The sequence below is a fragment of the Bos taurus genome, chromosome 3 (assembly GCF_002263795.3).
Source record: "Bos taurus isolate L1 Dominette 01449 registration number 42190680 breed Hereford chromosome 3, ARS-UCD2.0, whole genome shotgun sequence".
Lineage (NCBI taxonomy): Eukaryota > Metazoa > Chordata > Mammalia > Artiodactyla > Bovidae > Bos > Bos taurus.
The window spans coordinates 69482902-69505515 of NC_037330.1; the positions used below are offsets into that span (position 1 = coordinate 69482902).

At 39.4% G+C, this 22614-nt stretch overlaps 1 protein-coding gene across 4 annotated transcripts in view; it reads left to right on the plus strand.

Annotated features, from left to right (window-relative positions):
- Positions 1-22614, plus strand: part of SLC44A5 (solute carrier family 44 member 5) — a 427045-nt gene that overhangs the window by 325996 nt on the left and 78435 nt on the right. For all 4 annotated transcript variants that reach the window (XM_059884629.1, XM_024989419.2, NM_001281916.1 and 1 more), the window contains 1 exon segment: positions 19633-19717. In XM_059884629.1, the coding sequence (XP_059740612.1) occupies positions 19633-19717 (85 nt within the window).

Genomic DNA, 22614 nt, shown 5'->3' on the forward strand with positions numbered 1-22614 from the left:
CAACACCACAGTTCAAAAGCATCAATTCTTCGGCACTCAGCTTTCTTCACAGTTCAACTCTCACATGCATACATGACTACTGGAAAAACCATAGCCTTGACTAGATGGACCTTTGTTGGCAAAGTAATGTTTCTGCTTTTCAATATGCTATCTAGGTTGGTCATAACTTTTCTTCCAAGGAGCAAGTGTCTTTTAATTTCATGGCTGCAGTCACCATCTGCAGTGATTTTGGAGCCCAGGAAAATAAAGTCTGACACTATTTCCACTGTTTCCCCATCTATTTCCCATGAAGTGATGGGACCAGATGCCATGATCTTCATTTTCTGAATGTTGAGCTTTAAGCCAACCTTTTCACTCTCCACTTTCACTTTCATCAAGAGGCTTTTTATAGAAAGGAAGCCATCATGGATTGACTGGGAACAGTAGGACTGAAAGTACCAAGGATAGAAAGAAGGTGGTTTACATAATACAGTCTTAAATCCTTCACGAAACAGTTTTCATGTTGTTGCTCAGTTGTGTCCGACTCTTTGCAACCCCATGAACTGTAGTACTCCAGGCTCCTCTGTTCATAGGATTTTTCTGGCAAGAGTACTGGGGTGGGTTGCCATTTCCTCCTCCAGGCAATCTCCCTGACCCAGGGATTGAACCCTTATCCCCCGCGTCTCCTGCATTGGCAGGTGGATTCTACCACTGAGCCATCTTGGAAACCCTGATGGAATGATGTGGAGAATAAACAAAATAGCTGAATTAATAATCAAATGTGGGCTTCCCTGGTGGCTCAGTGGTAAAGAACCCACCTGCTAATGCAAGAGATGTGGGTTCAATCCCTGGGTGGAAAGATCCTGTGGAGAAGGAAATGGCAATCCTCTCCAGTATTCTTGCCTGGGAAATCCCATGGAGAGAGGAGCCCAGTGGGACACAATTTAGTGATTAAGCATGCACGCACAGTCAAACTTGATCCTATCATTTCTAGTGTTAAAAGTATATGTTCATTGTCTTAGGGTAGCAATACAGTAGCAATACATGTCTACTTTTCCATTCATTTCTTAATGAAATCCAGCATTTTATCTCTACTCCGACCTGGACTACCCTGAAATGCCAAGGAGAGGTCAGTCTTGTTTCCATTTTCTTGTTGGAGAGAGAAATCTTATAGTCGACTGGTGTTCTGACGTTTTGGTTGGTGCCGTTTGATATAATTTCTTAGTGAATTGCTTATCTGGATGCTTCCACTCATAGTGGTTTCCTATGCTAGGACCCACGACTATAGTTTTTACTTATTATGCCCCATTCTCCTGAGAATTCAGTCCCTACTCTTAGACCGTTCTGTCAAGTCTAGGACATCAGCCCAGTCTCTGCCTTCATGGAAAGTCCCCCTTTGGGGTATTTGTATTCCTTTTGGCCTATAGATATGGTTCAGGGTCGTTTTATTTTGTCCTAAAGTGAAATCTCAAGGAGAAAAATTTAGTTCTTGTCCCTTCCCTTTCTTAAAGCTAATTAGCCTTCCTTTCCCAAGGGATATGAGGATGGGGGAAACCATATTTTCATAACTGAGAGGTCCTTTAGGTGAACTTTTGACAAACAAAGATAATTCCAAGGTGACATTTTTGCTTCTTTCTATGCAGAGAAGCAGTGGGCAATCTCTCTTACTAATAAAGAAATAAGCAAATATAATTATAAAGATTATGCTACAGAGCCATCCCTTTATAGTTTTTGAGATTGCTGGTATGATCCTAATATTCATTGTAAGTGAACATTGGTGATGAAAAGTGAATATGACAGGAAGTCACACTGTACCTGACTCTACTTTGGAACTAAAATGAGCCTGCCTGTCAGATCACAGCTTGGAAACATTGTTTTAGCAAAATTACTTTTTTATCCGAAAAAGGTAAGAAAGTTAAATAATTCCAGTTCCATTATCTTTAAAATTGTTCTAGTAAACTTTTCTTAATGATGAATTTATTGTATTTGTAAATAACCAGAACCAGTATTAAATGTCCTTTTGCATCCTTGATAAATATACAGATGTTTACAGATAAAACTATACACCTATACATTACTTTGGAAGTGTTCGTTTAAAAGGAACACACTTATTTTTAACCGTTACTCAATCAGATTTTTTTTTGATGTTGTGTGAGATTTTTCCTGCTTGTTGTATTTTGTTGAGTTCATGGGTCCCAGAAGATCTCAAGTGGAATATTGTTAACATGAGAGAGACTGATTTATGCTCAAGGACATGACCCTAAACTCACTATTGGGTGGAAGAGGCCACCTATGAAATGAGAAACAACATTTTTCTTATCCAGGCAACTGGAGACAGGGCTGCTTCCAAAAGTGTTTCTCCAGCAGCAGTGTCATCAACACAGATTTTCAAATTCGGTATCATGTGTCCTATTACCTGCTTCATTGCATTTGTAAATTGCTTGTGTTAAAAAGCCATAAGCACTATTTGGCAGGCCTGTTCCTCACATATTAAAACAGTTAAAATGTACCTTTAAGGGATACAAAGTAATGATTAGAAAGCCAAAATTCCCAGCCAGCAAGTGTTGAGGGAATGCCTTAGCTGCCCCAAACAGATTTGCAGTTAATTTTTAAGTGTCAGTGCAAGCAGTTGGTCTAATCACATTTTCTCCTTGACAGAGGGCTTTGCAATGGCTGCAACTTCTGACTCAACCCTAGAGCACAGCAGAACATGCTTGGCAAATGTTTGGAAATAAGAGAAAATATTAGATAATAATACTTGCTCCTGAAACTTTAGTAAGATACCTTGCCTTGATCATGAGTGAAAGGATAATTTGCCTGAATAGTTTTCACCCATCTCTTATCAGTCTTTAGTACTCTGCTATGAATTACCCAAATAGGAGTAGTTCACAAATAATTCCCCTTCTCTTTCTCTCTCTCCCTGCTCCCAACACAGAGAAAGATGCATATATCAGCTACACTTAAAGGGTTTTTTTAAAATTTATTTCTAAATGTTATGTGGCAGCCTGGATGGGAGGGAAGTCTGGTGGAGATTGGGTTCATTTGTGTGTATATGTATATATGTATATACATATATATGTGTGTGTATATATATATGGCTGAGTATATATATGGCTGAGTCTCTTTGCTATCCACCTGAAACTATCACAACGTTGTTAATCAGCTATACTCCAATGTAAGATTAAAAGTTTTTTTAAAAAATGGTGAGAAAATTAAGGGGGAGAGATGGTTTGTCCTGATTTTTATTGATTGCTATGTGACTTTGTCATTTGATCTTACTCACCACAGTAATCCAGGCAGCTTAATTCTGGAGCCTGTGCTATTAGTCACCATGCTATACTGCATTTTATTTAACAAAGAAGATGAGTGAGGATTTTTAAAGTAATAAAGGTTACTGAGCGAGAGGCCAGACCAGAACCCCATGATACTCTCCTAAATGCTTTCTCTTACTCTTTCCCCTCCCTCATCTAATTCCACAGAGTTGGGCTTAAAACAGAGAGTATAAGAGAATGGCACTAGAGGAATAAAGTGAAAAGAAAGTATTATTTTGCAGCAATAATTATGAAAATCTGAGAGCTGCAGTCTTGCTCCGTGAGACCGAGTGTATATTCATTTTGCTGCAGTGTCATTGTTTACATTCACTGATCATTTGCAAAATTAGCCTCTATTATGTACCCACTAGAGAGAGGAGCATATTCTTTATGATAATCCACACCTATTAGTACAGATTTGGTTTTTTTCTTTCAATCAATGTGTGTACTATAGAGTAAATAAAATTATGTCAGACAGTATCTCATTCTTTGGGCTTTTTTTTTTTTTTGGTCCAGGAATACCTCAAAGGATTTCATAGACCTCTCCAAAAAGTGTATTTACTAGTAGACATTAATAATGAAGATTACACGCAGCATTTTCAGATAAAATAAATTGCATTAGTTTTTAGGAGCAGTGAAAAACTCTTCCTTGACATAAAGCAGTGGTTTCCAGTTATAGAACCATAATTAAGCAAGTAAACACCAAGATGAGTGGTACTGAATGTGCAGTGACTGTGCGTTTTTCAAGGAAACTAGGAAGAGAAGGACCCACTTGAACAGAGCCTCTCCTGTGGATTGCATATCTGGCACTGACAATCCTGTTATACTAAAACAATCTCCCTGTAGTTCATTATATAAAATAACCTATAATACTGCCCCTCCATCCCTATCTTGGACCATGTTCCAGCCCATGTGTACACTACACTGGTCTTCTTTCCATTCCCGGTACCCATCTTGCCCTCACAGGGCCCTTTGTCCCTGTGTCCTTCTCCTGGAAGTCTCTTTGTACCTCTGTTCATTTTTCAGATCCCTGGCTCTGTATTACTTCACAGGGACATCATCCCTGACGTCCCTCATTCAGTCATCTGCCCCTATGAATCGCTCTCTTTGTACTATGTATTGCTCCTTTGTAGTGCTTGTCAGACTTGAAATTTCATGTTTGTGTGAGTAATGCATTAAGATCTGTTTCCCCCGGTCGACTGTGGGACCTGAGACAGCAGGGACCTTTATATACTCAGCATCTAGCATACTGCTGCCACATAGTAGACACCCAGAAAACATTTGTACAGTGCATAAAGAAAAAAATGGACAAATTTTTCTGTTTTCATTGTTTCCAACCACTTTGCTGCTGCTGCTGCTAAGTCTCTTTAGTCATGTCCGACTCTGTGCGACCCCATAGATGGCAGCCCACCAGGCTCCGCCGTCCCTGGGATTCTCCAGGCAAGAATACTAGAGTGGGTTGCCATTTCCTTCTCCAATGCATGAAAGTGAAAAGTGAAAGTGAAGTCGCTCAGTCGTGTCCGACTCTCAGCAACCCCACTAACTGCAGCCTACCAGGCTCCTCCGTCCATGGGATTTTCCAGGTAAGAGTACTAGAATGGGTTGCCATTGCCTTCTCCGTTCCAACCACTTTAGTGTGGATCAAAACCTTGTAATAGTAGTAGACTAACATCTATTTAACTAGAAAGAGAAGCATATTAATATATTAATAGCAAGCACAGAGTCAGACCTGCTAATACGGAAAAACAACAAAAAGGGGCTTCCTTGGTGGCTCGGTGGTAAAGAATCCTCCTGCTCATGCAGGACACACGGATTTGATCCCTGATCCTAGAGGATCCCACATACCATGGAGCAGCTAAGCCCATGTGCCACAACTATTGAGCCTGTGCTCTAGAGCCCATGAGCCACCACTACTGAAGCCTGAGTGCCCTAGAGCCCGGGCACCACGACAGTGAGAAGCCTGCACACTGCATCTAGAGAGTAGCCCTCACTCTGTAAGACCAGAGAAAGCCCTCATGCAGCAGTGAAGACCCTGAATAGCCAAAAACAAATAAATATTTAAAAAAAGAAAAAGATGCTGTGAAAAGTCTAATTTTATCTCTTGGTTATTTGGTGGTTTTTCTATTTTCCTTCAATTCTATATATTATTATTAGTTACAAACATGCTTTAAATATATGCTTTTCCCCATCTTTTACTTCTTTCTTTCTCTCATCCCTTCCATTTTAGAGACTCTGAAATTTAGAATATGTGTCTTTCTGTTCTTTTCTTTTGCTGTCCTACGTGGCAGTAAATTCTGACAAAAGAGTCTGAAAACATTATATCTCTGGTAGTTTTTTTGTTGTTTTTAATGGAGTCCTGAATGTCTTGCTGAATATATCTAAAGTTTCCCCCGTGAGTAGGTTGGTCATTTGTTCAGAATATGGACAGGGCATTTTTCCTGTTCCCCTTGGATTTCTTCTCTATCCACCTCTTCACCCTGCTCTGTCCCATGAGAAGTTGGCATTTATCATGGCATCAACAGGCTCTCTTGTCCATTGGCTCCCACTTGGTTTGCCATGGGCAGGGGGTGGGTATCAACAGTAGATTGAACGGACTTCTCTGGTGGTCCAGTGGCTAAGATTCTTCACTTCCAGTGCAGGGGATGCAGGTTTGATCCCTGATTAGGGAACTAAGATCCCACATGCAACACAGCTCATTTTCTCTTTTAAATTTAATTTTATAGGCAAATAGTTGTTTTACAAGGAGAAAGAAATGGCAACGCACTCCAGTACTCTTGCCTGAAAAATCCCATGGATGGAGAAGCCTGGGAGGCTACAGTCTGTGGGGTCACAAAGAGTCGGACACTACTGAGCAACTTCACATTCACTTTTCACTTTCATGCATTGGAGAAGGAAATGGCAACCCACTCCAGTGTTCTTGCCTGGAGAATCCCAGGGATGAGGGAGCCTGGTGGGCTCAGACCCCTATGGGGTCACACAGAGTCAGACATGACTGAAGCAACTTAGCAGCAGCAGCAGTTGTTTTACAATGCTGTGTTAGTTTTCTGCCGTACAGCAAAGTCAGTCAGCTGTATGTATACATATACCCCATTCATTTCCTTTTATTCAGCTGATCACCATGTATCAGTTCAGTTCAGTTCAGTTTCTCAGTCATGTCCAAATCTTTGTGACCCCATGGACTGCAGCACACCAGGCTTCCCTGTCCATCACCAACTCCCAAAGTTTGCTCAAATTCATGTGCATTGAGTCGGTGATGCCATCCAACCATCTCATCCTCTGTTGTTCTCTTCTCCTCCTGCCTTCTATCTTTTCTAGCATCAGGGTCTTTTCAAATGAGTCAGTTCTTTGCATCAGGTCACCAAAGTATTGGAGTTACAGCTTCAGCATCAGTCCTTCCAATGAATATGCTAGGTTGATTTTCTTTAGGATTGACTAGTTTGATCTCCTTGCAATCCAAGGGACTCTCAAGAGTCTTCTCCAACACCACAGTTCAAAAGCATCAATTCTTCGGTGCTCAGCTTTCTTTATAGTCCACCTCTCACATCCATACATGACCACTGGAAAAACCATAGCTTTGACTAGATGGACCTTTGTCAGCAAAGTAATGTCTCTGCTTTTTATTATGCTGTTGCGGTTGGTCATAGCTTTTCTTCCAAGGAGCAAGCGTCTTTTAATTTCATGGCTGCAGATCACCATGTACAGTGGGTTTCAAATATGTCTATAAATTATTTGACATTTTTCTTTCAGATAGTGGTGCTTAATGTCCTATCCCTTGAGTGTGAACTAGACTTAATGACTGATTCTAGTGAATAGAATGTGACAGAATACATTTGGTGACTTCCAAGAATAGGTCATAAAAGGCATGCAGCTTTCTCTTTGCTCTTCCTCTCTCCCTTTAGATCAGTAGCTCTATGGGAAGCCATATGACATGACATGAGGACACTCAGACAGTCCTACAGATACAGCCCACATTACTGTCATCAGTCAGTGAGAACTGAAGCTTCCTGCTAACATCCATGCAAGGGAACCATCTAGAAGGCTAATCCCTGACCACAGTCAAGACTTCAGCTGATTGTGACTTTGGCTTACATCTTGACTGCTAATTCATGAAGAACTCAGAGCCAGAGCTCCCCAACTTTAAGCTATTCCCAATTTCTGACCACAGAAACTGTGAGATAAGAAATGTTTATTTGAGGGATTTTCTGGTGACTGAGTGGTTAACCATCTGCTTGCCAATGCAGTGAACATAGGTTTGAATCCCTGGTCTGGGAAGATTCCACATGCCACAGGGCAACTAAGCTCCATGCACCCAACTACTGAGCCTGTGCTGTAGAGCCTGTGCTCTGCAACAGGAGAAGCCACCCCAATGAGCAGCCTGCACACCACTACTTGAAAGTTGCCCCTGCTTGCTGTAAGTAGAGAAAGCTCATGCAGCAACAAAGATCTAGCACAGCCTAAACTAAATAAAATTAAAAAAAATTTTTTTAATTTAAAGAATGTTTATTTTACCTTGCCAAGTTTGGGAGTAATTTCCTATGCAACAATAGATAATTAACTCCCATATAGCTTTTAAAATCTTTTATATACTTAAAGGAAGCAGTTAAATCTTTCTCTCCTTCCACCTAAATATTCACGATACTTAAATTTTAGTTTCGATTTGATTTGTTTTGTCATGTTTTAAACTCATAGCTACAACAGCTTGGATTTAATTATTTTTTGTTGCTTCACTATATGATTTAATACGTGGAGCCTGCAACTTGATTTACAATATTCCTTAGGGCCTATCTAACCAATCATACAGTATCTGATACCTATTTACCTTATTATTTTAAAAAGTTAACAGAGGGATTTTCCTGGTGATCCAGGGATTACGACTTCACCTTGCAGTGTAGAGGGTGCAGGTTTGATCCCTGGCCGGGGACCTAGGACCCCACATGTCTCATGCCCAGAAAACCAAAACATAAAACAGAAGCAATATTATAAAAGTTAACACGGAAAGCTTTATCTTAAAGTAACAGTCTAGAATACAGTCAAACTCCCATTCATTCATCTATACTGAATTGTCAGTCATCAAATTTCTATTAACTATCATTCATTCATTCATTTGGCCTTACTATGTGATAGGCACGCAAAGACTCTGAAAATATAGAGATGAACACATTCATACTTAGTATAACACTAATGAATAATTAGCACATTCTCCCTAAGGAAACTATATATCACCCTGTTTGGCCAGTGAAGAGGGAAGCTGGTTTCTGAAGAACGATAATGGATTTGCTTAAGCTTAACCAAGTCATGGCCTTAATTTTAGCTACTGTTAAAGTTATCATCTCTCTACTAGAATAAATCAAAGCAGCTTCTGTCAGCTTGGATGCAGCAACTGGTCTATTGATAACAAAAGCTTTCACAAAAGCTTTCCCAGTAAGTATAAAACACCGGGAGCATTTGCCTTCACCTGGTAGGGATAGTGCTGCATCCTCACTGTCTCCCTGCAAAGTTATATGGCCCCCTAGCTCTTTGTCACAGTTCAGTCTGCAGGGTTTGAATAATATCTTACTTCACAGGATACCACACAAATCCCTTACACTGATGGCATCATGCTCATAAGATCTGGAGAGTACTGGATGGCATGCAATCCAGATGTCTTACAAAGACATAATGTGTGCTAATGGAAGGGAGATAAATCTCATGAAAGTACAGGAGTCCTTCAATGAAGATTTGAGGGTCGGGTAGTGATATCTCCTCCAAAGTAAAAGATAAGCTGCTGTACCTTGCACTGTCTGTTATTAAAAAAAGAGACACAGCATTTAATGGCTGCCCCAAGAAATAAAGTGCTTTTCAGATAATCCAGGTTACTGTACTAGCAGGTCTGCCACTAGGTCTGTATGGCAGAGTGGACTCAATGGTACTTAAAATATCCATCAGAGAGCAGGATGTTATATGTCAACTGTGGCAAATGCCTATTAGAGGATCACAGAGGTTCCTATGACTTTGGAGAAAATTCATATCCTTTTAGCAAATAACTGTTATTCTTTTGAGAGGTAGCTTCTGAACCTTGAATAATCACCTAATGACATGAGAACCCATCAGGGAACTGAATGTTATCTGATCCATCAAGCCTAAAGTTGGCTGTGCCCAATATTGCACTCCAGCTGGAGAAGGTCATGAAGGCACAAGGAAGTTACATAAGAAAATTGCTCAATATAATAGTGTGTTGACTCCTGAGGCATAGCTTCAACACAAACCCATGGCTCATGGAAAGGTCCCTGTGATTATTTAACTAAAGAAAAAAATCAACATATTTATAGATAGTTATGGAGGATCTGTTGGCACTGATCAGGAGGCATTTTTCTGATTATCTACTTTGACTGAAAGAAGACATGAACTGAATTGCTTATCTATTCATAGACAGAGACCAGTGGTTTGACCACATTATCACAAACTGGAAAAGAAAAAATATTGGACAACCAATGGCAGGAAAGCTTAAGAAATATTAGAAGTACTGACCTCCAAATACACTCAGAATATGAAGATACTTAGGTCTCATGTGGCTGCTTAGACCCCTCTATAGAGATAGTTTTCAATAACCAGATAGAAAAGTACTTGTTCAATGATTTTTGTGAAAAAGTAATCATGACAACAGGAATGAAGACTGTATGTGGATTTTGGATAACATAGATTTTTATTTACACTGACCTGGATCAGAGCAATGCTAATGTGACAAATTTGTCAGGAGTGGATGACCAACACTCAACTCAATCAACCAGAATAGCCAGCCTTATGGAACAAAATACCCTATGAAAGACCCAGTTAATACACCACCTAGAAGCAATATCTTTCAAGGTTGGGCTGCTGTTTTCTAGAATATAGAAGAAGCCTAGCAGCAAATAGATGTTATACTCACATGAGATAATTGCAGCGAGTTCAATAAAGAACTTTTTACAAAGGTATGAGCAGAGTTAAGGAAAAGAAGAGCTGGTTCAGAACCCAGAGGCTAGCTACAATAGAATCGTTGTTACCTCTAGACCTGAAAGGGCAAAGGAGGAAGGAGTTCCCCAAATCCAGAGAGAGAAGCCAAATGGAAAAGAGTTGACTAACTGGACTTGGGCCTTATATGCCAGCAAATTTGGAAAACTCAGCGGTGGCCACAAGACTGGAAAAGGTCAGTTTTCATTTCAATCCCAAAGAAAGGCAATGCCAAAGAATGCTGAAACTACTGCACAATTGCACTCATCCCACACACTAGCAAAGAAATGATCAAAATTCTCCAAGCCAGGCTTCAACAGTATGTGAACCATGAACTTCCAGATGTTCAAGCTGGATTTAAAAAGGTATAGGAACCAGAGATCAAATTGCCAACATCTGTTGGATCATCAAAAAAGCGAGAGTCCCAGAAAAACATGTACTTCTGCTTTATTGACTATGCCAAAGCCTTAGACTCTGTGGATCACAACAAACCATGGAAAATTCTTAAAGAGATGGGGATACCAGAACACCTGACCTGCCTCCTAAGAAACCTGTATGCATGTCAGGAAGCAACAGTTAGAACTGGATATGGAACAATAGACTCGTTCCAAATCAGGAAAGGAGTACATCAGGCTGTATATTGTCACCCTGCTTATTTAAGTTCTATGCAGAATACCTCATGAGAGACGCTGGGCTGGATGAAGCACAAGCTGGTATCAAGATTGCCGGGAGAAATAGCAATAAACTCAGATATGCAGATGACACCACCCTTTGGCAGAAAGTGAAGAAGAACTAAAGAGCCTCTTGATGAAAGTGAAAGAGGAGAGTGGGAAAAGTTGGCTTAAAACTCAAAAGATCATGGCATCCTGTCCCATCACTTCATAGCAAATAACTGGGAAAAAATGGAAACAGTGGCAGACTTTATTTTGGGGGGCTCCAAAATCACTGCAGATGGTGACTGCAGTCATGAAATTCAAAGACGTTTGCTCCTTGGAAAAAAAGTTATGACTAACATAGACAACATATTAAAAAGCAGAGACATTACTTTGCCAACAAAGGTCCATCTAGTCAAGGCTATGATCTTTTCAGTAGTCATGTATGGATGTGATAGTTGGACTATAAAGAAAGCTGAGCACAGAAGAATTGATGCTTTTGAACTGTGGTGTTGGAGAAGACTCTTGAGAGTCCCTTGGACTGCAAGGAGATCCAACCAGTCCATCCTAATGGAGATCAGTCCTGAGTGTTTATTGAAAGGACTGATGTTGAAGCTGAAACTCTAATACTTTGGCCACCTGATGTGAAGAAGTGACTCGTTTGAAAAGATCTGGATGCTTGGAAAGATTGAAGGCAGGAGAAGAAGGGGACTACAGAGGATGAGATGTTTGGATGGCATCACCAACTCAATGGGTGTGAGTTTGAGTAAACTCTGGGAGTTGGTGATGCACAGGGAGGCCTGGCGTGCTACAGTCCATGGGGTCACTAGGAGTCGAACACAACTGAGTGACTGAACTGAACTGAACTAATCTTACATATAGGTCTTTAATCCATTTTAAGATTATTTTTGTATATTGTGTTAGAGGATGTTCTGATTTCATTCTTTTGCATCTAGGTCTCCAGTTTTCCCAATACCACCTACTGAAGAAATTGTCTTTTCTCCATTATGTATTTTTGCCTCCTTTCCTGTACATTGGGTATAAATGTGTGTTTGTCTCTGGACTTTCTATTCTGCTCCATTGTTCTATGTGTCTTTTTATTTTTAAACCAATACCACAGTGTTTTGATTACTGTAGCTTTGTTGTATAGTCTGAACTTACGAAGCATGGTTCCTTCAGCTCTGTTATTCTTTCTCAAGATTGCGTTGGCTATTTGAAGTATTTTCTCCTTCTATACAAATTTTAAAATATACATTTTTTAAAGAATACACACTGATGGCCAACGGGCACTTGAAAAGATGATCAACATTGTTAATCATCAGAGAATTGCAAATTAAAACTACAACTAGGTATCACCTCATACCTTTAAGAACAAATATTTTCAAAAAAGAACACAAATAACAAATGGTGAGGATTCAGAGAAAAGGGTACCCTTGTACACTGTTAGTGGAATTTTAAATTGGTGCAACCACTATGGAAAACAGAACAGAGGTTTCTCAAAAGAACAAAAGATACAACTACCATATGACCCTGAAATCCCACTTCAAAGAAACAAAACACTAATTTGAAAAGACATGTGTACTGCAGTCTTCATAGCAGCATTATTTATAAATTGCCAAGATAATGGAAGTAACCTAAATGCCCAACAATAGATGACTGGACAAAGAAGATGTGGTGTCTGTGTGTGTGTGTTTGTGTGTGCATACACAAATACATACACTGGAATAGTACTCAGCCATAAAATAGAGTAAAAATTTCACCATTTGCAGCACCAAGGATGAACTTGGAGGGAATTATGTTTAGTTGAATAGATCAGACAGAGAAAGATAAATACTGTATCTCTTATATGTGGACTATAAAAAAATAAGTGAATTTTTTACAAGTACATGGGATTAAATTATAATAACTCCATGAGAGCATATCCCCCCAAAATCTGGGAGAAAATACTGTGAAATTTATACATATATTTTAGATTTTTCAGAATGTGAGTGAACATCTAAATCAGTGATTCTCAACTGGAGCAATACCACTGCATAGGAGGTCTTTGGGAAAATTGGTTTTTGATTGTTACAATGTTTTGGAAGTATTACTATCTTTTAATGAGAGAGTGCAGAGAAGGCAATGGCACCCCACTCCAGTACTCGTGCCTGGAAAATCCCATGGATGGAGGAGCCTGGTAGGCTACAGTCCATGGGGTCACAAAGAGTCAGACACGAGCGACTTCACTTTCATTTTTCACTTTCCTGCATTGGAGAAGGAAATGGCAACTCACTCCAGTGTTCTTGCCTGGAGAATCTCAGAGACAGGGGAGCCTGGTGGGCTGCCATCTATGGGGTTGCATAGAGTTGAACACAACTAAAGTGACTTAGCAGCAGCAGCAATGAGAGGATGGTTGGGTGGGTGGGAGCCAGGGAAGATAGAAGCCTGGAAATATATAGGACAATTCTGCACTTCCTGCCAACTTTCCCATGTCCCACTTATGTAGGTGACAATTTGCTTTTAAATACTTGGATCTAGAACTTCTGTTTTAAAATCACACATTTTTATTTTTGTGTGATTTTAATATCTACCAAGAGAATTTGACGGAGAAGGCAATGGCACCCCACTCCAGTACTCTTGCCTGGAAAATCCCATGGACAGAAGAGCCTGGTAGGCTGCAGTCCTTGGTGTCGCTAAGAGTCGGGGACGACTGAGCGACTTCATTTTCACTTTTCACTTTCATGCATTGGAGAAGGAAATGGCAACCCACTCCAGTATTCTTGCCTGGAGAATCCCAGGGACAGAGGAGCCTGGTGGGCTGCCATCTATGGGGTCGCACAGAGTCGGACACTACTGAAGTGACTTAGCAGCAGTAGCAGCAAGAGAATTTGAAGAAAGATTATATTTTTTGTTGCAATTTAATAAAATTTGTTCATTTAGGAAAATCATATGACTAATAACACCACTTGTAGTATTTGAATCTCCTACACAATTGCTTGAATCCTCCTGCAATTATAACCGTTATATTCAATGATTCTATCTATACGTACAAGCATCTGACTATTCCATTGTGTCTTCTAGTTTAGTTACATGTGAGCATTTGCATATTTATATGCATACTGTTTAATTTTAAATTAATTTTTAATTTATCATTTACATTACAGTTAGTACACGTTATTGTTTTTAAAAGAATTTGTGGTAGATAAGTTATGTTTTATAAATATTATTTCAAGATTTTTATAAAAGGAACATTGTCAAGTATTTGTTATAAAAAGGATGTGCTGAGTATGATGGGATTGAGAAGGACTCACATAGCCATGATGCTATGGCATTATTAATTACCTTATATGAGAAGCCCTGATGTTTGTGGGGAAATATTCTAAAACAGATCTATCCTGGAGAAACTCAAGCGAGTCATATATGTAATGTTAAATTTCCTAGTAGCTACATTTATGGGAGTAAAAAGAAATAGATGAAATTGGTTATAATAATATACCTTTAAAAATTAACCATAACCAAATATTATAATTTCAAATATAATCAAAATAAATAGTATTAATGAGATAGTTACATTCTTTTTTGTTGTTGTTCATACTGTCTTTAAAACCTGAAATATATTTCACAGTTATAGTATGGCTCGCTTCAGATAAGCCACATTTGTGTGTGAAGTAGACATGTGGTTAGTAGCTATTCATATTGGACAGCACAGTTCTAGAATTTCCATGAATAGAGAAATTCCAAGAAAGGGAGTAAAATGTGAGAAGCCCCTTGCTTTACTAAGGGACAGAATAACTGCTACTGCATATTTCCTTTTCCCGCCTCTTTTTTTTCCCCCACCATATTCCTCCAGTGGAAGTGTGGAGAGATGTGGACTTAATGAAGAAGACCAAGAGAACTAGAGGGACTTTCCTTGTAATCCAATGGATAAGACTTTGCCTTCCAATGCAGGGGCTGCAGGTTCAACCCCTGGTCAGCAAGCTAAGATCCTGCATGCTTCACAGCCAAAACACCAAAGCATAAAACACGAAATATTGTAGTAAATTCATAAAGACTTAAAGAGAGAGAGAGAGAACTAGATATCCTTGATTGAGGTGACTTGTTTGAACTGACCCTTGCAACTTTCAGCTCAAAGTCTCGATGTTCTAGCTCAAAAACAGAGCATCTACAGCAACACTTCTGTGCTAGAGGCTGCATGGAGAGGTGTAGCAGCCACTTAGTAATTCAAAACTACAAAATCAAGGAAAACTCTTCCCTTGACACTTCCATCTTCATCTTTTCCTCCATCGTCCCTGGGCATCAGATCCCTGTCAGCCAGATGCTTTCTCCTACCAAGTACAAAGCTCTTTTGTACAGATGGCAGAGGCTCCAAAATTACCTGTGTTATCTCCTTTCCTACCATATGTGTCTAACATACTGCTGATCCTCATTATGCTGATATCTTGTTGTTTCCCACTGTTAACAAGCTCTCTCCTAATCTACCCTTTAGTAGGCAGCAGTGTAGTGACTATAATCTAATGTTTAAAGCGTGAGCCCTAGAGAGCAACACTCCTAAGTTCAAGCCCTGTTTATGCTGCTTAAAACCTGAGTGATCTTAAGAGTAAATAAAACTCTGAGCTGCAAATAATTGAAGGGAAAATAATGTCCACTTCACAGGCTATGGTGAGACTCAAATGAGAAATGGATGTAATACATTTAGCATAATACTTGATATATGTAAGCATTTAATAAATTGAAGCCTCTTATTATGACACTGTTTCATCAATCTATAATTCCTTCCCCACTCCTGGGCACCTTCCCAATTCCTTCTCAAATCCTAGTCATTTTCCAGTCTTTCCCAGGTCTCACCTCGTCTCCAAGTCTTCTATAGACCTTATTCTCTCATTTTCATGTGTTTGTTGAGAACTCTGACATAAACTAAACTGGTATTGACTTCTAGTACAGGACCACCTGACCTGCCTCTTGAGAAATCTGTATGTAGGTCAGGAAGCAACAGTTAGAACTGGACATGGAACAACAGACTGGTTCCAAATAGGAAAATGAGTATGTCAAGGCTGTATATTGTCACCATACTTATTTAACTTATATGCAGAGTACATCATGAGAAATGCTGGACTGGAAGAAACACAAGCTGGAATCAAGATTGCCGGGAGAAATATCAATAACCTCAGATATGGAGATGACACCACCCTTATGGCAGAAAGTGAAGAGGAACTAAAAAGCCTCTTGATGAAAGTGAAAGAGGAGAGTGAAAAAGTTGGCTTAAAGCTCAACATTCAGAAAACGAAGATCATGGCATCCGGCCCCATCACTTCATGGGAAATAGATGGGGAAACAGTGGAAACAGTGTCAGACTTTATTTTTCTGGGCTCCAAAATCACTGCAGATGGTGACTGCATTTTCATGACTGCAGCCATGAAATTGAAAGACGCTTACTCCTTGGAAGGAAAATTATGTCCAACCTAGATAGCATATTGAAAAGCAGAGACATTACTTTGCCAACAAAGATCCATCTAGTCAAGGCTATGGTGTGTCCTGTGGTCATGTATGGATGTGAGAGTTGGACTATGAAGAAGGCTGAGCGCCGAAGAATTGATGCTTTTGAACTGTGGTGTTGGAGAAGACTCTTGAGAGTCCCTTGGACTGCAAGGAGATCCAACCAGACCATTCTGAAGGAGATCAGCCCTGGGATTTCTTTGAAAGGAATGATGCTAAAGCTGAAACTCCAGTACTTTGGCCACCTCATGCGAAGAGTTGACTCATTGGAAAAGACTCTGATGCTGGGAGGGATTGGGGGCAGGAGGAGAAGGGGACAACAGAGGATGAGATGGCTGGATGGCATCACTGACTCGATGGACGTGAGTCTGAGTGAACTCCGGGAGTTGGTGATGGACAGAGAGGCCTGGTGTGCTGCGATTCATGGGGTTGCAAAGAGTCAGACACGACTGAGCGACTGAACTGAACTTAACTGAACAGGACATACAGAGATCATTTAGTAATTTCTTTAATCGGATGACTGAGGATGACAAAAAACAACAACTACTGCAGGTGTTACCACAACCCCTCAACCCCTCAGTCCGTCTAAGGTTGCTTGCCACTATGGCGGATAGTTTCCTCATGCCCACCGACATGGCGGCATGGGCTGACGTTCTTCTGTATGGTTCCCGAGAAGGTTCCCAGCAGCACGGAGTCACCTCACTCACGACATTATCCCACTCATTAACATGCCATTTATTGACTTTGTTCCCTTCCCTGTCTCACTCTCTTCACTTTCACTCAACTAAAATCACTTTGCAAATTAGCTACCTGCATCAGTGTTTGGTTTCCATGAAATCCAAGTAAGACAGGAACTTGCATTATTAGGTCCGTGTTGTATGCCTAGTACCACATTAGGCATTCCACTTTATCTTCTTTCATATTCTCAACATTCTTTGGGATCGGGTCTTACTGTAACCATTTTTAGTAACAAATGAGAAAGCCAAGACTAAAACATTTCAGTGACTTTTTCAGGGTCGTAAAAATATTAAGCAGCAAATGTTGCAATCCAAATGCTCCTTTCAGTTCAGTTCAGTCGCTCCATCGTGTCTGACTCTTTAAGACCCCATGGAATTCAGTGTGCCAGGCTTTCCTGTCCATCACCAACTCCCAGAGCTTGCTCAAATTCTTGTCCATTGAGTCAGTGATGCCATCCAACTATCTCATCCTGAGGCGAAGAACTGATTCATTGGAAAAGACCCTGATGCTGGGAAAGTTTGAAGGCAGGAGGAGAAGGGGACAACAGAGGATGAAATGGTTCTTTAGGTGCCCATTTTGAATTAAGTGTATAAAAAAGGACTCAAACATTTGGGGATAAAGTTTAAAGAAATATATTACAGAAAATAGAGTTTGTAAAATTAGATCTCTTAGGTATCTGACAAACTAAGTTATAAAAACAGAATTTAATAAAACAGTGTCTAGAGACATTGTACATTGAACACTTAGTTGTCATTTAAATGCCTTACTTATAATCTACTTTCTTTATTCTGGGAAATGAAGATGGGAGAGGAGTGCCTGAATGAGTCAGATTTTATAAGAAGGTATTTAGAAGATGAAACTGATTTAGTCTCTATGACACTGGAGAAAGAATTAGATAATGGAGACTTTTCTGGGTGCTTGGATACTAAAAGGAAAGGCTTGGATGGATGATAAAAATTGAGAAAAATTTCTTTTCCATATTAAAATTCTCATTCAGAATTGATTTATTTTTATCTTTCCAAGTCACACAGGCCATGTATATATGAGTGATTGAATTGTAACATGAACTGTCAAATCCTTCAATGTGGGTAAGGAGATAGCTGGGCAAATGTTAAAAGAAGCAAAGGACAAAGAGATAGGTTTTCCATATGCAGAGGCAAACGTTCGGTGACCAATGCATCTTCCAAATTTTTAGGAACTGGAATTTTTTAACTTTTTATTTTATATTGGGAGTATAACTGATAAAAATGTTGCGATAGTTTCAGGTGAACAGCAAAGAAACTCAGCCATACATGTACATGGTTTCATCCTCCCACAAACTTTCGTGCCACGTGAAAGTGTTGGTTGCTCAGTCGTGTCTGACTCTTTGCGACCTCATGGACTGTAGCCCGCCAGGCTCCTCTGTCCCTGGGATTCTCTAGGCAAGAATACTGGAGTGGGTAGCCATTGCCTTCTCCAGGGGATCTTCCCAACCCAGGAAAGTTCCTAGGGAGATAGAAAGTGGCTCAGATGGTAAAGAACCTGCCTGCATTATGGGAAACCTGGGTTTGATCCCTGGGTTGGAAGATCTCCTAGAGAATGGAATGGCTACCCGCTCCAATATTTTTTCCTTGGAGAATTCCATGACAGAGGAGCCTGATGGACTACAGTCCGTGGGGGTCACACAGAGTTGTACATGACTGAACGACTAACACTTTCATTTTCAGGTTGCCACATAGAATTGCATTAATCGAATTAGAGAAATTACAAGCATTCAGTTAGAATTAGAGTATCTCCCAATTAGCTACCATATATTACTTTGTGTGGTTCTCTAATACAGCTGGCAAGTGTATAATTCTTAGAAAATAAGGATGATGAATTTATATGACCCTACCTAGCATCTTCAAAGAAAACAGAATCAAGTCTTCAATTTCATGAAGTTTGAAAACACTGGATATTTATAGGCAGTTTGAGATTATTAGACAAAATGTATACTGAATTTTTATTGTGTGTTACTTCAAAAGTTGCTACTGTTTGCCTTTATAGTGTCATAACAGATCATAAAGAACTAGCCAATTTGAATTGGGCATTATAGTTTCATTTCTGGAAATTTTGAAATGGGCTTCACTTATGTATAACCTAAAAGAATTACATCATAATATTTACTGTAGATTTATTAGCTCTGATATGAAATCATTTCATTTTGAGTCCTAGCAAAAGTGACTTCTTGCCAGCCAAGCATTTGTAGTGTGCCCTCTAATTCACATTTTAATAAATGTCATTTTCTAAGTGTGTTACCTCATGCTTTGGCTACAACCCAGATGAATCCTGAGAGAATAATAAATGTGCTTTCTGACTGACTCATCCGTATTTTATTTTGCTTTTCATTAAGAAATTACTCTTTGAAGAAAATCAATAATCTTTTGTGACTGAGGGGAGAGGTTAGTGTGTTGCAGTGGTGCATTCTAATTTCTCAAATCAGACTGCTTTTAGCCAGCTGTTGCTGATTGTTTTGTCTTTTCTTGTTCCTACAGCCTGGGTCAATGGTGACCCCAGAAGAGTGGCCTATCCTACAGACAGCCAGGGCTACTTTTGTGGCCAGAAGGGCACCCCCAATGAGTGAGTATGGCCACCTTGCTGATTTTATTGTCTAAGCTGGAATGTGGAAGTCATTTTTGCATTAGTCCTACTTAAGACTTCATAAGAGGACTGAAATTCATAAAATAGGGCTTCCGTCTTCTTTTACCCAGAGACAGTTTATAAATAGGTGGGATATTTCATATTATTTGATTTAGACAAGATGTCGTCGTTCTGCAGAATTTTATTAAAATACATGAAGACCTGGTTAGTAAAAAATATAATTGTGATGGATAAATTGGACCAGTGAGCTTTATGAGAAGTCATATTTTAAAATGCTGTGTGAAATGAGCTATTGGAAGGCTGAGATCTGAGTAGCTGCTAAAAAGCTAGATGGCACAGTAGTTAGAATTGTTTTTGTCACAGTGTCTATGGATAAGCCATTCCACCTTTCAAAGTGAGGGGCACACCTTGAATGTCTTCAATGAGTGGCAGGTGGACTTTTCAAGATAACTAACCTGCTGCTGACAATGACCCTGAAGCTGAAACAAACAAGAAAGAATCTTCCATAAAATTCCTTTCTAATGTTAATCATAACAAAAGTTTTCATTTCTGAAAGTCAGTCAGTTCAGTCGCTCAGTCATGTCCGACACTGCAACCCCATGAATCATAGCACGCCAGGCCTCCCTGTCTATCACCAACGGAGTTCACTCAGACTCACGTTCATCGAGTCAGTGAGGCCATCCAGCCATCTCATCCTCTGTCATCCTCTTCTCCTCCTGCCCCCAATCCCTCCCAGCATCAGGGTCTTTTCCAACGAGTCAACTCTTCGCATGAGGTGGCCAAAGTACTGGAGTTTCAGCTTTAGCATCATTCCTTCCAAAGAAATCCCAGGGCTGATCTCCTTCAGAATGGTCTGGTTGGATCTCCTTGCAGTCCAAGGGATTCTCAAGAGTCTTCTCCAAAACCACCGTTCAAAAGCATCAATTCTTTGGTGCTCAGCTTTCTTCACAGTCCAACTCTCACATCCATACATGACCATTGGAAAAACCATAGCCTTGACTAGATAGAACTTTGTTGGCAAAGTAATGTCTCTGCTTTTCAATATGCTATCAAGGTTGGTCATAACTTTCCTTCCAAGTAAGCATCTTTTAATTTCATGGCTGCAGTCACCATCTGCAGTTCTGAAAGTAAGTTTTCTATTTCTTCTTTATAAAAAACAAAACAAACCCACATTTTTAGAAAAAAAAATTCTCCTTTCTCATTGGTCCTTTTCTTTTCTAGTAATACCTGAGTTTTTATTCGATCTCCTGGTTCTTCATAACCAATTCAGTTTCTATAAAAGTTGGTAATGAAAGGGTAAAAAAAAAAAAAAACAAAGAAACAACTGCTCTCTCTACCACCAGAAACAGCAAAAACAAGGCTCAGAATATTTCTCTTGTGTTCCCATGTCACCCAACTATAACTGTAGAGCTTATTATTCCAAGATATAAAACAGACTAAAAAAATAAGGTTAGGAAAGTGTTAACAAAATACAGGGTAGAATTATTATGGGCAATTAAGAGAAACCAGAAATTTGGGTGAGGTTGAGTGACATGATTAATCATGTCAGGTTGAGTTTACAATATGTAAGTTGATGTCTACAAAGGTCCTCATTGCCTATTAGAGACAACTAAATTCTCAGACAGGGTGGTAATTCTTAGCCTCAGTAACTCAAAAAATCCTAGACATTGCCAACAAAACCTTCACACTATGAAGGACAAAGAAAGCACCAGGTGGTAAAAAGATCACACAGATCTCTAAATCACTAGTTCTTTAAAATAGGCTATCTTTAAAAGGGCTTCTGTAACAGTGTTTCCTGGACTTAAGCCAATGACCCACTTATTTTCAACAAAAGTGGGATACCATAAATTTAAGTATATTAAAGATCATTCAGAGACAATCCTAGAGTAACACTGATATGTTCTTTAAAGTATTATTTGTAATAACAATATATTGGAAACTCTACAGATATCTAATAATATGTGGATGGTAATAAATTGTGGCCATTGTATTTAATAAAATATAATGGAGCCATTAAAAATCTGTATTTATAATTTTAAGAATTGATTTTGTTAATTTTCTTCATAGTTTCTAGATTTTCTCCTTATTGCCAAATTTAGGATTAAATTGAAGAAAGTAGGGGAAACCACTAGACCATTCAGGTATGATTTAAATCAAATCCCTTATAATTATACAGTGAAAGTGACAAATAGATTCAAGGGATTAGATCTGATAGAGTGCCTGAAGAACTATGGACGGAGGTACATATGAACATTGTACAAGAGGCAGTGATCAAAACCATCCTCAAGAAAAAGAAATGTAAAAAGGCAAAATGGTTGTCTGACAAGGCCTTACAAATACCTGAGAAAACAAGAGAAGTGAAAGGCAAAGGAGAAAAGGAAAGATATATCCACTTGAATGCAGAGTTCGAAAGAATAGAAAGGAGAGATAAGAAAGCCTTCCTCAGTGATCAATGCAAAGAAAGAGGAAAACAATAGAATGGGAAAGACTAGAATCTCTTCAAGAAACTTAGAGATACCAAGGGAACATTTCATGCAAAGATGGGTACAATAAAGGACAGAAATGATATGGACCTAACAGAAGCAGAAGATATTAAGAAGAGGTGGCAAGAATACACAGAAGAACTGTACAAAAAAGATTTTCATGATCCAGATAATCATGACGGTGTGATCACTCACCTAGAGCCAGACATCCTGGAATGTGAAGTCAAGTGGGCCTTAGGAAGCATCACTAAAACAAAGCTAGTGGAGGTGATGAGATTCCAGTTGAGCTATTTCAAATTCTGAAAGATTATGAAATTCCATTTGAGCTATGTCAAATCCTGGAAGATGATGCTGTGAAAGTGCTGCACTCAATATGCCAGTAAATCAGGAAAA